Raw genomic sequence first — 14,943 nt, 5'->3', positions numbered from 1 at the left:
AAATTCTAACCAACAAGTTTTAATGACATTTTACAAGTCTCTCGATAGATTTTGCTTATCGGGACAAATCACATAGCAATTTAAGTAAAACCAAAGCTCCACACTATATACATGCTCTTATTTCTGTGCATCTTTACAGAGCCGATTCGAGCTCCCACTCCGACAGCAATTTATGTACCGTAACATCTCAGTCAAGCCCTCCAGGGACTAAATTCACTAATTTAGCCTTATCTATTCCATATATATATCAGGTGATTCGGTTTGATGAAAGATCAAATTGGTTCAATCTCGAGGTAAGTGGGGCCATTTTTGAAAGAAAGAATTAGGAGGGATTAAATTATTTCATTTGGTTATCCATGAAGATATAACGTCCTCTGCCTGAAATTTTTTTCAGCTTGCACCTTCCTGCTTTCTTAACAAAGTCCAAGGATTACCTTAACTACTATAAGGCATTGATCGAGAGCTAACGCTCGAAACGTCAGCTTTAGAAACTCTTTACGGTGGCTAATTTACATTATCAACTCAGTTGATAAAAGCAAATCATCTTATAATACCATCCACCGACGCAGCACCACTTTTTCTTAAGAAACGTACCCGCTTTATTCATAGGCAATTATTAGTTTCAGTTTGGATATAGCGTTCTTAAAATAACTGCGCTTTGCTAACTGCTGAAACGGAAAAATTGTTGGAAACCTTTTGCTCCAACGCTTTTATGTCTGTCATTTCGCAGAGTTTCTTCTCGGTCAAGTTTAATATTCCACGATGAAAGTTGTATGAGGGCGTTGACTGCAACGTACTGACTGAACATCAGCTTCTTGTCATGATGTATCTGGGAGCTCACTCAGTTATATTATACCTTCTGGTAATCCCTCAAACTCTGAGTCCTCAGCCTCTTCCCATTGCCCCTTTTGAATTCTTTTTTCTTTGATTATTCTTTGGTTTTGTATCGTTTCCAAAATGTGCTTATAAATTCCCAATCCTAACAACGCACTCACAAAAAAATTTATAGCAGACTGCCATTTGCTTATATCTGTGACTCTGTCCTCTCCGAACCGACATGATAGCGGTTGCGCATGCAAAATGACGAAATACGCAAAGAGGCACAGCATACTAAAAAGGACTTTAAGCATGTTTTTTCGTTGCCAAAAAGCTTCAGCGAGACCTTGTGCAAGCGAGAAGGAGGCGGCGCATATCCAAAGACGAGTTTCTTCGCCAGCAGAGCAAGTAACAGGACCGTTTGTTTCTACACCATCACTAAGCTTCAGAACAGCAGTCCACAGTGTAATTAAGAACACTGCATAGATTCCAGTTGGGAGCCAGGGCTTGTCGTCAACTTGATCGTTTAATACTTCTTGCTCTTCAAGTGCAGAAAGGTCTATATCCTTGATATCAAATTGTCTGGCATTTCTCTTGCGTTTCCAAGGTTTCCGCTTACTAGCGTCGACAAAATCGTACGCACTCCTTGATCCCGAATGTGTTGGGATACTATCTAAACTCCTCAGAAATCCTGCGCCATCCCCTTCGCTGAGTGCACCACCATAACTGGCTGACGTTTGGGCAGCGATTTGCTGTGCTCTGTTAGGAACAGAGAGCTGTGCTGAGTTGACAACACCATTAGCCTTTCTGTGTCTCCTAGGCGTTGCATGAACGTTTGCGATTATCAAATTATCCCTTGGTGTTGTCTCTCGACCAATGGCCCGTCCTGCATTTGCGGCTCTACGGCGCGGCACTCGCCCAGCAGGTGAATTTCCTCTACTGGATGGCAGTTGAGCAGAAGATAAACCGCGAGTTGCCGGGTGTCGAACTGGTGTCGATAATCGGCTTGTTTGGGTACGGGTGGGTGATACAGAACGACTAAGTGCGAGTCGGAGAGGAGATGCGACACGGTGTGGCACGTGACGACCCGGCGATGGAGCTTGAATGGGTACGTGAAAAGCAGATCCCGATACAAGTGCTACTGAAAAACGAGATGGAGATGACACTCGACTTTGCGCTATAGGAGCAGGTGAAGTGACACGGCTAGACACGTGACGAATTAAGCGAGGGGTACTGCCTGTGCTGTTTCGACGCTGTTGACCAGAAGGAATCGGGTTTGATCTATTCCACGAGATATCTTCTCCACTGATCTCAATTGAATTCCTCTGAGAGATGGTTTCATTTGATAAATTGCGTCCTATTTCCGTCACTGTTTGTAGCATAGCTGAGGAAAGAAAATTCAATCAAGCTGTCTTAAAAACAACAATATTCCCCTCTTGAAGCTAATTTTATTAGCAAACATATGTTAGATTTCGATACTACATTAGCTCATTTTGCAGGACTTGAAGCTAACAAAAAAAGTTTGATGAACCATCCTAGCTTAACATCGGGGATTAAAAATCGAAACTTAATTAACTTTCTCGACAATCTACCCTATCTGTGAACGGAAGGATCACTTAATAGGCTAAATTGGAGGAAAATATATGCCGCCAGTAATAAAAAAATTGAAGCATCTTTTTGGCATCAAAGATAATTTTCTAAAGATGGAATCAATAGACTCAATCAAAAGGTAATATCAATAACAGAACTGTGCAGTAAATGTCAACCTAGGTAAAATCCTGTTTTATTTGTTGTGTACAACAACCACTGTAGTCTCATGCTATAACGCCGAGTGACGTTAAGAAAGGCTCGAATAAAATATACATGCTGGTGCTGAGCATAACGATTTTTTGTTTCCATTCAATATTTCTGTGGGTATCACAATACCAAACGCAGAATACTAGCTAGCTTCAAAAATACACATGACTATCTATATGAAATAATTAACAAATTTTTTCCATCGCTCTGAAGTTCGTGAAACATCAGCGGTAAAAATATGAGGCCAGTTGTATGATCATCTCCTGATGAGATCGCCCGTTGCTTTGAAATGACTCAATTATCCCTGAAAAGTGCATGCCACTTCAGCATGCATAAAGCATTCTGCCTGATAAGTGATTCGTGTTTTGAAGATATTTTACAAAAGTTAATTATTTCTATTGGTAACTATGATTATGATTTGCAATAAAATAAAGCCAAATAAAACTTTAAATGAAGCTCCCTTTTCTTTCCCTAGTGAACAAACGGCTCATCGAAGCAGCGGATGAAAGCATTATATTTGAAAAAAAAAGGAAATAATTTTTGGCCGAGTTCATCGAATATACAATTTACTCGCCTTTTAAATCTTAAGAAAGACATTTCCACGAAAACGAAAATATTAAACTTTCCTATGCTTTAAGTGAAGTCTCACCGGCTGTAATGTATAGTCATTAATTTAAGTGATCAATCTTTCGCTTGCACTTCAAGTTCTCTTTACACTACAGATCTCTTCAGTGCTGTTAAACTCAATTTCATAGACTGCAGTGAATTCTTAGAATATTTCAAAGAGCGGTTTTAACTCCGTCGAAATTGGATCAAAATCGAGATACAAGCGATAAAGTGTATTTTCACTCTTTGGTACTATCAGGCGAATGTTGAAAGTAACGAGGTTTTCTTTTCCGCGGGATAAATTTGAATCATGTAATTTACCTAATGAACATCTAGGCTCACTGTATGACTCACATAGAGAGAATTACAGAGTACTTTAATCGAGATAAATCATTCAAAGTTTGATAGGTTCATTGCCCGTGTGCCCTTGAAACTTAGATATTACCATTTTGAAGTAATATGCAATGATGCCAAGTTTAGTGACGTCTTAAACTTCGTGTTTCCAGGGCTCAGCATTTCAACCTTTAAGAGTAGTTTTGAGCCACTAAGGAAAATGAATCTTGCCATCGAACGTGGCGTGGTTAGAAAAAATAGTCTCTAAGTAGACGTAAAGTTCAATGAAACAAAGAGGCCCTAATTGAGACTTGTTTTGACGAAGGAGTATTGAGCAGAGAACATCAAGTGCTAATAGACGAAATTAGGAAGCCGTGGTTTTATAATCTGCTAAATAGAAAGCTATGCAAAGTACCTTCTTTTCTGAACTCAAAATCGTCCTGGATACTTTCACTTATGTCCGTTACATGGGTACCAGAGTCAGAATCTGCCATATTTTTCTACTGTCCGTGAAATACGACATTTACGAGACCCTGGTCCGTTTTTCATGAACTCAGATAGGATCAAGAATCTTGGCGATCATTTGACTAGGGAGAACTTGTTATACGTGATCACAACAGGGCTCCTGTAAATTGATTCAACAGGCTTTTCTCATTGGTTGTTTTTATTGGGCGATAAGTAGAAGCTGAACAATACGCGTTAGGCGTCATCGAACAAAAATACCGCACTGCTAATTACTGGTAAATGGATTTTGTGGACGAAAGTTTCTGCAAACGTCTTGTCTTTGTCTTCACATATTCAACTTGAATTCGCTTAATTATTCATTGGCAAATATATATGGGTTTTCAAGTAATTAAGAGAGAAGTTTTTTTCATTTTAGATTGTCACTGCCTACGCGACAAACCTCTCGTTGGTACATTGTTTAAATGCACGCAAGCCGTCCCTCAAACCGTTAGGGAAATCACCTCCGTCAAGTACTGAACCTTCATAGCGTTATAATATGTCAACCATTTGGTAGATGTGTTTTGTTCGAAATAAAAACAACTGAAAATATAGTTATAATAGTTCGCGGATTAAATTGAAAATAATTGTTTGAAATCTATATGACAAATTATACTCAACACAACTAGTTTCTTGATCGTAGTTGGAACGAGGGTAATTTGAAATTTGCAAACTTAGCCGAATGCAGTCCCTGGTGCGTATTGAAAATTATTTCCCAAAAGAAGTTGCAGTGATTATAATTAACACAGCATTCCTATTTTTATCTTAAAATGTATTTAAATATTGATGATGGAGGGATAAGGTTGAAGCGGGTGATTCTCTCTCGTTTGCATTATTACCATGACATAACGAGCACACCATATGTTAAAAGGAGACGAATTATCATCAGTTCATGTATTCATGCATCTATCAAAAGAGAAACAAAGAGATCTGAAATGGTATTACACTGATCGCGTGCTTCATCCTTTGATGTTTCTCTCAAACAAGGGGCACTGGAGCGTGGATGGAAACCGATACGGCCGGCGACTCAAATCCATCCAATGGAAGATTGCAAAGTCCAAATCTCAATGAGCTCAAGATTCTCGAATTTCAAAGAGCTGATAAGAGTGAGAGAGTTATTTCAATGCCCAATTGCACCACTGGAAGTGTGAAGAACTAAAGATGAATATTGAGGGGGAAAAAATTGCAAGAGGCTGTGAGGTATACGACTCGTAGGAAGTAAAACCATCCACTTCCGTAAAAATCGTGGAAAATTACATAAGTCACCCAATTCAGGCACTGACATCAAGCTAAGTCGCCCAATCAAAGTTGCACAGGAAACCGAGGGGTCTGGCCTTGTCATTGTTAACGCGGGATCCACTGTAATTGGCTAAAGCTGTAGTGGTCTCCCTGTCTGAGATAATTAGGCGAAGCTAGATAAATAAATAAATAGAAAAAGGCATCACAAAGAATTCTGAAATCTGAAGAACACCGATTACAAATATCGCTACTTAAAATTCTGCAGACTAAGCAGCTGAACCCAATAACTGAGGGATAATTATGGCAATGTCGCTTTTCGTGCATTAGTCGATTTAGTGGGCCAAACCAAAATAACATGCTGTATAATGAACTTGCAAGAGGTGTCACGGGCATAAAAAAAGGCCTATATTAAGTTCTCTCCAACTATGACATTTATTAGAGAGAAACCTATCGACAGGAGACACCAACCTAGCAGCCTTGACAACGAGAGGTCGGGAGAGAGAGCACAGGAAGGAGAGGGCTACATCCGGCCCAGAAACAGAACCATTCCCTGTATAAAAGGGCTATAAAACCTCAGCAGGCGATCAGTGCAGTGCATCAATCATGGTTAAGTATCCTTGACGCATATTCTATTGTCTCCAAATATAGCACGATGCCAATAATTGCAAAGGATTTATCTTTAGAGGGATACATTTTAATTTCAAGTTTAAACTCTTGATCAATCAGCGAGGGAATTATGCCCATCAGACACCATCGATGTTACTGTTCCTTCTACTGGAGATGACCATCGCAACTGTTGTCTTCGTGTATTACTCCAAAGAGGACGGTATCTCGCTGTTACCTAGCTCTCTTCACTGATGCCTTGGTGGTCGCGGATTCCAAAATCGACAATAGTAGCTTGAAATGCGCATCCTTTTTTGCAATAAGACACATCACAATCTTCCTCATCAAAGGATAAGATTCAAAATTTATCTCAAATCGGAATTTAGACGAGACTTTTGTTTTAAAAAGTTTTAAAAAACCCACAAGCTGGCGAATAAAGGAGTGCTTTGTTAGGGACACATAATCAATCATTTTAAAGTAAACGTCTCGCCATGCAAGATACACTTAAGGAATGTCAGGGTTGATTAATAGATATGTAAATGATGCCAGCAAAGTAATTTTTGTATAGGAACAACTCAGCTATTCTTGTCTGGTTTTACGGACCAACGGCGCCCCCCTGGTAGGTTTGAGAACATTTTAGGGCAGAATTCCAACTCTCATATGTATGATATTATCAAACATAGTCACAGGGGCTAAATACTAGTAGCCGGCAATTACGTAATAAACATAAGGAGTGAGATTTCGGCCAGTGAAACTTCAGACACTAGATTTGGGTTGGTCCCATGAACGGAAAAGGTCTCTAGAGGCTCATCGCGCAGCACCACCGACAACTTTTTCATTTTTTATTGAAAAGTTGAAGCGGCGAGACTGTTACCACTAACTACCCATCGTCTTATTGGGAGCATAAGGGTCATCCCTAAGTATAAACGATGCAGCATGGATCTTTCACGGATCATTAGAAATTGCACGTGATCTTTAATTAACTAGCAATGTTAGATGCCAATCTTAAAAAAAGGCTTCTTAAAGGAACAAAGTCAAGGTTTGTCTTCCTTGAGATTGTACCCTAAATTTTTTTTTTTTAATTTTCAAATGTCTTAATCCTGGCCATCCGTAACCATCCCAATTCGTGTTCATCGTTTTCTCTTTGGTGTTTGTGCAAACTTTCAAACAATTATTTCGAGAGTTTGTTATATTTAAAGGCCATTTTCTATGACCCTGGAAAGGAATCGAAATATTGTGATACATGTAGCTCCTCTGTAACAGTCACAGTTACTAATAAATGACATCAACTTTATTAATATAATTTGAAACTTTGTAAACTTCTGAATCAAATCAAAAGCAAAGAAGAGAGTTAACTTAAAACCCTTTTAGCCAAGAAGATTTTTCTCTCCTTCAGTATTAAGTTTCCTCAACAAGTTCACACGCGCTGAATACCGAATAAAGATTCTCATCTTATCTTATCACGTAGTAGGGTAGACTCAAAAAGGGGGTGCTCAAGCTTGACGACCCACCCAAAGTTTAAGTTGGACTCATTCAGTTTGCCAAGCAAAAAAGCCGGAAAACCGGCAGTGTTTTCAAGTGAGACAAAAAAACAGCAAAAACGTTACTTCTTCACTGATTCTGGTCCTCCAAGACTCTTATTATATCTTATCATACTCATGGACATGAAGAGTGTTTGACTCAATTTCTTCTGTTCTTCTATTCTCTTAGAGAATAAAGCCATCGAGTACTGTTAAGTATGGATAAAATTAGCATTAGGTAAAGACAATTATGTGCTGAGCTGCTGGAGTTTAAGGTTGCCAACCCACAAAGAGTATTTATCAATTGTATTGATCGCTAGGTTTCGACTACTATACTGTTTATCTTAGACAGGCGACGATTAATACAATTGATAGCTTGTCTCTATATATTGCGAGAAAACGATTAGACGTTCAATTGTATCTATATAACCACCATGAAGAACAACATTTTCTATTACAAGTAATATCCAGCTGCAGTCCAGCGTTATTGAGCATGGCTCGAAACTCAATTAACCAATTCCGGGCGCGACGTATCAAGTATTTTTTTTTTCTTTTGGTATTTGGTAATCACATACGACGTTTGTGGACAATGTCTCCTTGTTTGTCTATCAGTTTCTTTATTCTCACCACCTGTTCGTTTTGTTACCATTATTAAAAAAGGGAGAATTGAATCATTGGTTACTGTTGGGTAATTGGATGCTATAAGTTGATTTTACGCTTCCTTAATGAAGGCCTTCAAAAGTATTTTTGGTTACCTTTAAATGCGTTTTGCTTAATTTTTTTTTAATTTCAGGAACAGAGATTACATAGAGGTTTAAAATGCCACTTTTGCGCGTAGAAGTAGTTTGACACTTTCTAGTTCTTTCTATACCGCTATTAGTGCCTAATTTCCATAACAAGAGATTTGAAAGAACGCAAGCATATCAACAAACATATAATAGGCCAAGACCTCTGAAGCGTTGCCAGATAGTCACACAGAGCATTTTGAGCTGGACACGATTTCAAGCAGAGCAAGAGAGAAGATCAGCCACGATGATGCTAACGTCGGAGCTAAAGAGCCGTCACTTTTGGGCCAGCGCCCTGATAGAGCTGATTGCAACTTTCTTTTTCATCTTCCTGACAACTGGTACAACCATCACATGGAATCCGATGCAACCTCCGTCGACAGAGCTGATTTCTTTGTGTTTCGGACTGAGCATTGCAACCCTGGCGATGTGTAGTTTACACCTCAGTGGCGGGCATATCAACCCGGCTGTTAGCATCGCCATGATGGCCGTTCGAAAAGTGTCAGTAATTCGAGGGATAACTTACGTAATTTTTCAAATTGTCGGAGGTGAGAACACTAAAAGCAACTCTTAGCCTTAGTGTAAACAACTTTTTTTAACCTAAATTTCTCAGTGATAGATGCAGAAAGGGAATACCTTCCTCAACGACTAGATATCAAAGGCCAGAAAAAGCAATGGCCATAACTATGGAAATGACTCGTTATTTCGCCAGGTTTCTGAGATGTAAGCAAAGCAGATATTTGCTACGAAACTAGTTTTTATTGCTTACACACGCTTCAATGAATCGAAAGATTAAAAACTCATTCGGGGCAGAAAGGAATACGACAAACGCTATTCCTAAGCCGAAATAGAAGTATTGCCATGACTATCCGTAGAGAAAATGGCTCCATCGCAAAACTGTTACACCCGAAAACTTAGAGCTAAGGAAATTGTCGATTGCTAATTTTCCAATTGCAAGGAAAGATAACTGTCTTTTCAGTTCGGTGGCAGTTTTTAATTAACATCGGGGAAACGGCGACAAAGATACAATACAACCGACACGTTTCTGGTGCCTTTCCATTATATTACATTGGATCAAAGAAATTGGCCAAATGGCATTCGATCAATGTTATCTCAAGTACACGTACCAAGACTTCCTAATACGTCATATGATACCTTGCGTGCACGCGGATCAATTGCCTGTAAAACCACTAGAGTGCTACTTAATTCATTCAGCAAAATCGTTTCACTTTGGCAGAGGTTTGAGCATTTTTGGCCACTGCCACAACAGATTACGTAATAAATAATAAATCAATTGTGAAAATCTCCGGAAGGTAAAGCATATTTATAATATTTCAGGTATTTGGCTAGAGCATGTTGGCAATAAATTCGAAAAACGTCTAGAATGTTTTCTACTAAGAAAGCTTTCTTTGTTGCACACATGACTTCACATGCTTCGATAGGCACGAACGTGAGTAAATTTCAAGTGCTTTTAGCACTCAACCACAAGCTCGTAGCTCGTAAATAACACTGATGTAACGAGGGAGGTACAATCAGCTAAAAAGTCAGGTCTGTCAAATACAATGCGTGTCGAGTATGAAATGTTCGTGTACTTTCTGGAGCTCAATTTGTTCCACACCGTGAAATAAAAAGAAAAACCGGGCTGCGCCATTACCATTTGAGTATTACTTATTGTTTACAGGTTAAAAAAATTCTAAGTAGTTCGAGTTGCCAGAAAAAAGGTGTCGAATGGGAACACCAGCGCAAACCATCAATGCAAATGATTACTATTTTCCTGTTGGATGAAAGTTCGATCAAGTTGAAACAGTAGAAAAAATATATATAAATATACCTTTGGATAATTCTCCTCCCAGGCATATTCAGATAAATGTAAACATTTATAAAAGAGTAATTTGTCATCCTCTGAGGTCTTTTGTTGTTAAACCATCATTTGACATGATTCAAGTTGAACCCAGCAGAAGCAGGGTTGGCAGTTAATTTTCCTAACGGAGACATTGCCATTTTGAAGGTCAAATTTTATCAATGGTGGTTTTTTTTCAATTGTTGAATGTTTTCCATTTTCGTAATGAGTTTTACAAGTGGACAAGTTTTGTAAGTTTTGATAAGGTGTGAAAAAGTACTTAAGATATAGTCAAGTGCTTAATTTAAAACTGCAAAGGAAGTAATAATTCGGCCTCCAAGTCATGGCAGCTAAAGATTAAAAAATCGTTTATGTGTTAAATATGGCGAAGTTGAGGAGGGAGGAAGTGGCGAAGAGAGAGCTACTATCGTGGGTAGGCCACAGAGGTGTGTTTTGATAACAAGGCTGTGACCCTCAAACAGTTCAGTCTAAAAACCAGGAAATTTCGATGCCTAGGCAAAACATCAGTGCACTGCGATCTGAACTTAAACCTTTTGCTGTGTAGAAGCTGTATATCCATTCTTAATACTTCCGATAAATTACTCCCCCCTGGAGTAACTAAATAGCCGGAGGTGGGCAATGGTTCACAGCCCTCAACACTTCATTACACTGACGCAATTATGTAAATGTGCCCTAACTGCGTGTTTGCCTACATAGTTATTCCTAAGACGTACGTGCCAATGCAGGGAAAGTATAAAAATTCGTGCACTCTTAGTTGTAAAGATTGTGTTCAGGACTGATATGCGTGCATTAAAAACATTTTGCGTCATATCATTTGCATATGCATTTTTGATAAGATGCGTCAGCATGGAAGTCAATACCTTTGTTTTGAAAATTCTCCTCTGCATTAAGATAAAGATCGAGTTCACTGAAGTCTGAGAACAATGCATTTTTGTTCTCTTCTTTATAACAGGTATCATAGGCTCAGCGGTATTAAAATACATCACACCAAAAGAAAAACGCGGAACACTGGGCGCCACTGTCCCAGGTCCCGGAGTGACCGCAGGTCAAGCAGTTGGTATTGAAATCTTGCTGACATTCCTCCTGGTTTTCACTGTGTGCGCGAGTACTGACCCGAAGAGGAATCATTATGGATACGAAGTCCCTCTGTCAATTGGCCTTTGCGTGGCCGTGTGCCATTTCATTGGGGTAAGTGGAAGGATGGTGTCTTCGTATCGCTTGATTTAGGACGTTCGTTGCAAAAGATTTATTTTTGCGTTTAGTCTGGTCCAGCTTACTTTACTGACACTCCATGTTATTCTTTCAGATTGGTTTTACAGGGTGTGGCATTAATCCTGCGCGCTCGTTTGGTCCAGCTGTCATCATGAATACCTCCAAAATCTGGGAAAACCATTGGGTAGGTAACAGTGCCTGTAACCATCATTCTGTCCAGTATCGAAACGTATCTCCGCTAAAAGGGCCTCGTGAGAGAGGGATTTCTCTGCGCTGTTTACCGGTCCTCTGTGATTCGCGCTTGTTTCTTTCTTAGAGTGTTTATGGAACGCCTAGGGTGGAGCATGGCATTTTATCAAAATAATGTATAAAATGAACAAAGCTTAACCTTTGAACACTGTTTTTATTGTTGCATGGCGAGCAAATGAAAGTCAGGAAAGTCTCTAAAGTCTTTGTGGCCACTCAACTAGAAATAGGAAATAATTGTAAGAGAGAAAAATATTAAATTGTAAATCATAATAGTAAAAGAGATGGATCATCTTGCACGCATTGCGAACCAAGAGAGGACAACCCGCTCGTTGCGGAGTTAATAAGGAGGTGTACGAGGCCACCTTCGAACGGAGTAGGAGATTTTCATGGTTGAAGTTCACGTTGTTTTTTTTTTTTTGTAGGTGTACTGGATTGGTCCAATTGGAGGAGGTTTAATTGCAGCAGTTCTGTATCAGGTGATATTTCGAACGAGGCAAGAACAAGGCCCAACGGCTGGTTCTGTAAATGAGTTGGACAACTATCAAGATTCCAAGATCTAAACTGTGAAGGAGTATTATCATCGCTTATAACGCGACTTTCCTGTAGAACGCTTATTTACAATGTTCATTCAGCTTTTAAAAGGTTGTGGCCTGTATCAAAGTAGCTTCACCAAGTATTGCTATTAGAGTTTTAATAAAGAAATTAACATAAGTGATTTTGTAATCAATATGAAATGGTCCTTTTTTGTTATGAAGAATGATTCATTTCTATGCGCAAAAGTACCAAAAGGGCTTTAGGTAGTCATGTTTATGAGAATTTTTTATGAGGAGACCAGCAGTGATTTAGCAATATAAATATCGAAGGGGCCTTTTTAACGAAAAACGATTATTTTAATGCGCACTAGAATAAAAAGTTTAGGTAGCCATTTTTTAATTCTATCACAAAGACTTAACGTACATTTTTGCTTGCGTTTTGGCCTGAGAAGTGTTTATCTTTGAACGGCACAAAGCAAGAATGTTTTCACGCTTGTCGTGTTATTTTGTAAACCTTGGACAAGCACCTTGGGATTGATTAGAATCTGTCAGTAACTGAATTAACATTGGTAGCTAGATTTTAGCGATTTGTTACACTTTCAAAATATATACAGGCACATTCATAAGTGTCATTTGAGGAAAGGTTCCAGAGGATGATGGACCTTTAATTCCCAGAAGTGCTTTTCAAGTAACTTATCTTTGCAACGTCGATACATCTATCAAAGACAGACATAATACTTAAGAGCTAGTTTTTGTTTGTAATACCTAATTCTCTTTTCTACCTTACGAAGAAATTAACAGGAAAGGAAAATTACCAGTCAGACCTGTGAATGACGAAAGGCAATATTCCCATTGCAAGCCTAATTTTATCTTTAGTTACCAATTTTTTAATAATACTTTCATAACTTACTGACAAGCAGTTGTGGTAGAAAGTTTTTAATGTTTAATTTTTTGGAGCTTCAAGGGTTGTGCATTTACGTTTTTCACGTGAAGAATAAGGTTATTTGATTGGGTAATAAGCTTAATTAGGGTTCGAAGTTGATATACATCCAGCCTCTTACGACCTTGCCTGATGTTTAAATATCATGATTTTGAGACATTTTTAACGTCTTTCATTATCATATACTTTATTCATAAAAAAGAAAATAAAAATTTCAAAAGTTCTGTGGGATGTGTATTTGGTGAATGATAAGCATTTAGGTTCGGACGCTAATTTTGTAATCTTGAGTCGCTAACTTCTCGTCGAACCTTGCATTCTGCTAAACGAATCGAAAGTAGCTACGCCTCGTGAGTCCACAGCATTTTCACTACTGTGATGACGAATATCGTTGTCGATAGAGTACACACCACAATAAACCACTGTCGATTTGTTTTTTGCCGCAATATCAACGTCAGTTAAAACGATTTTTTCAGTGCGTGACCATTGCTTGACATGTTGACTCAAGCAGCGTTGTCTGTACTCTTATCGACAACGGCAAAGTGGCCAATCAGATTATGACATTACTGCCAATTATGGTAAAAATAACTTTTTTCAGTTATGCGTTTTTTCTTTTATTTTTTTGCTTTGGTTTCTGCTTGGTTTTTTGGTCTCATTATCATCATTATCACTACCCATATCACCATCATTATCATCGATCATTATCACCATTATTAAAATTATCAATGTTATCAATATCACTACTCCTGATAATCCTATCACAATACAGCCGGTCTAGTTCCTGCTTTTTGAGTCTTTTGTTATTTTATTTTCACTCACAGTTGTTTCTTTCTTCTTCTCTTTTCTCACACTGATGAAAGCCCACTTAGGATTTAACGACCTCCAGGAAGTGACATAAACCCATTCGTCAAGTTATTTTTGAGTCTTAAACAAATGCGGCAGTCAAGAAGAGAGGAGAGTTTTTTTTTTTTTAGATTTTTGTGGTTTTTTTGTACTTGATCGCAGAATCTTCTAGGCATTCCAACTCTCTTGAAATATCTGACCGCCAGAAACATTCGCGCAATTTTTTCCACTCAATACATGTAGAATTGCGCTTGGTCGGTCAGCGTCCACCGATGGATCTTGCCGGCTTTCATATTTGATGGTCTGATGGATTCATTAGTACCTTCTACAATTTTCGTTTCTGTAGCACGTTCCTTTGTGCTATGCATGCGTTTTTTACTTCAATGAAGTTTAAAAAGGGAACAAACCCCGCTCAGCGCTCCGACCTCAAATAACCAGGCTTGGTTACACAATAAAGCATTGTTTACAAGCTCTACCGAGAATCCCGCCTTATTCATCTATGTGATCAGGTGATGTTTGGTTTTTAGTGTAAGTCAATCAAACATCAACGGTAATTCTCGTCATACTTAGTAGGCAAGAGACGGTCTCTCTTTAACTCTTGAAAAGAACAAGTAGCTCCAATATGTATCTCAGTGAAGGCAAAATGGAGTTTAGATCTCGCAAATTTTGGACCGAAGTCTTCGCGGAATTTTTGGCCACACTTCTGTTCCTGTTCATGGTCTGTGGCACAGTGTTACCGTGGAATAACACTCCACCATCCGTTATACACATTGCTTTCAGTCATGGACTAAGTATAGCGACCTTAGCAATGGCGGTGTTTCACATTTCGGGCGGACAGCTCAACCCAGCCGTGACCATCAGCATGATGGCTGTTGGAAGGGTCTCAGTCTTAAAAGCTGTGTTCTTCATTATTGCCCAGTGTGCCGGAGGTAAGATGTAATTGACACTGTTTGCAGACTGGGTAAGGATGCATATGGATGTTTGTTCTAGCGCTTCTCTAGAGCAAGATCGATATAAGGTTTAAAGCGTTTGAAATGAACTGAATAGATTATTTGAAAGCAGCTTTTAACATTTCAAGCTCCAAGGGATCACAGATTTCGCAAGGTCT

At 38.8% G+C, this 14,943-nt stretch overlaps 4 protein-coding genes across 4 annotated transcripts in view; 2 read left to right on the top strand and 2 right to left on the bottom strand.

The window, feature by feature from the left end:
* Positions 1-575: 575 nt before the first annotated feature.
* On the bottom strand, positions 576-4,191 carry LOC113686824 (uncharacterized). Its single transcript, XM_027204501.2, has 2 exons — positions 3,968-4,191; positions 576-2,200 (listed from the first exon to the last, which is right to left on the bottom strand). The coding sequence occupies exons 1-2, from the start codon at positions 4,044-4,046 to the stop codon at positions 846-848; spliced, it is 1,434 nt and encodes a 477-aa protein (XP_027060302.2). The 5' UTR covers positions 4,047-4,191; the 3' UTR covers positions 576-845.
* A 3,772-nt stretch (positions 4,192-7,963) lies between these two features.
* LOC113686814 (aquaporin-4) lies at positions 7,964-13,219 on the top strand. The gene is made up of 4 exons (XM_027204487.2): positions 7,964-8,748; positions 11,014-11,249; positions 11,368-11,457; positions 11,945-13,219. Exons 1-4 carry the CDS (start codon positions 8,448-8,450, stop codon positions 12,080-12,082), a joined length of 765 nt encoding a protein of 254 aa, XP_027060288.2. The 5' UTR covers positions 7,964-8,447; the 3' UTR covers positions 12,083-13,219.
* Positions 11,667-14,943, bottom strand: part of LOC113686817 (HAUS augmin-like complex subunit 7) — a 23,857-nt gene continuing 20,580 nt past the window's right edge. The window contains exon 12 of the transcript XR_016181585.1: positions 11,667-11,739. The gene's annotated coding sequence lies outside the window, so the exon portion shown is untranslated. The remainder of the gene's footprint in view (positions 11,740-14,943) is intronic.
* Positions 13,780-14,943, top strand: part of LOC149036322 (aquaporin AQPAe.a-like) — a 5,461-nt gene continuing 4,297 nt past the window's right edge. The window contains exon 1 of the mRNA XM_089189245.1: positions 13,780-14,764. Coding sequence (XP_089045371.1) covers positions 14,458-14,764 — 307 coding nt within the window. The 5' untranslated portion in view covers positions 13,780-14,457. The remainder of the gene's footprint in view (positions 14,765-14,943) is intronic.

This window comes from Pocillopora damicornis, chromosome 12 (genome assembly GCF_964200805.1).
Source record: "Pocillopora damicornis chromosome 12, jaPocDami1.2, whole genome shotgun sequence".
Lineage (NCBI taxonomy): Eukaryota > Metazoa > Cnidaria > Anthozoa > Scleractinia > Pocilloporidae > Pocillopora > Pocillopora damicornis.
Note: the sequence above shows the minus strand (reverse complement) of the source record. Positions and strands in the feature narration are given on the sequence as shown.

Coding starts and splice junctions, on each gene's coding strand:
- LOC113686824 (XM_027204501.2), bottom strand. CDS start 4,046: ATGGCAGATTCTGACTCTGGTACCCATGTAACGGACATAAGTGAAAGT. Junction 2,201..3,967: donor TTTTGAGTTCAGAAAAGAAG/GTACTTTGCATA, acceptor TTCTTTCCTCAG/CTATGCTACAAACAGTGACG.
- LOC113686814 (XM_027204487.2), top strand. CDS start 8,448: ATGATGCTAACGTCGGAGCTAAAGAGCCGTCACTTTTGGGCCAGCGCC. Junction 8,749..11,013: donor AATTTTTCAAATTGTCGGAG/GTGAGAACACTA, acceptor TCTTTATAACAG/GTATCATAGGCTCAGCGGTA. Junction 11,250..11,367: donor CCGTGTGCCATTTCATTGGG/GTAAGTGGAAGG, acceptor TTATTCTTTCAG/ATTGGTTTTACAGGGTGTGG.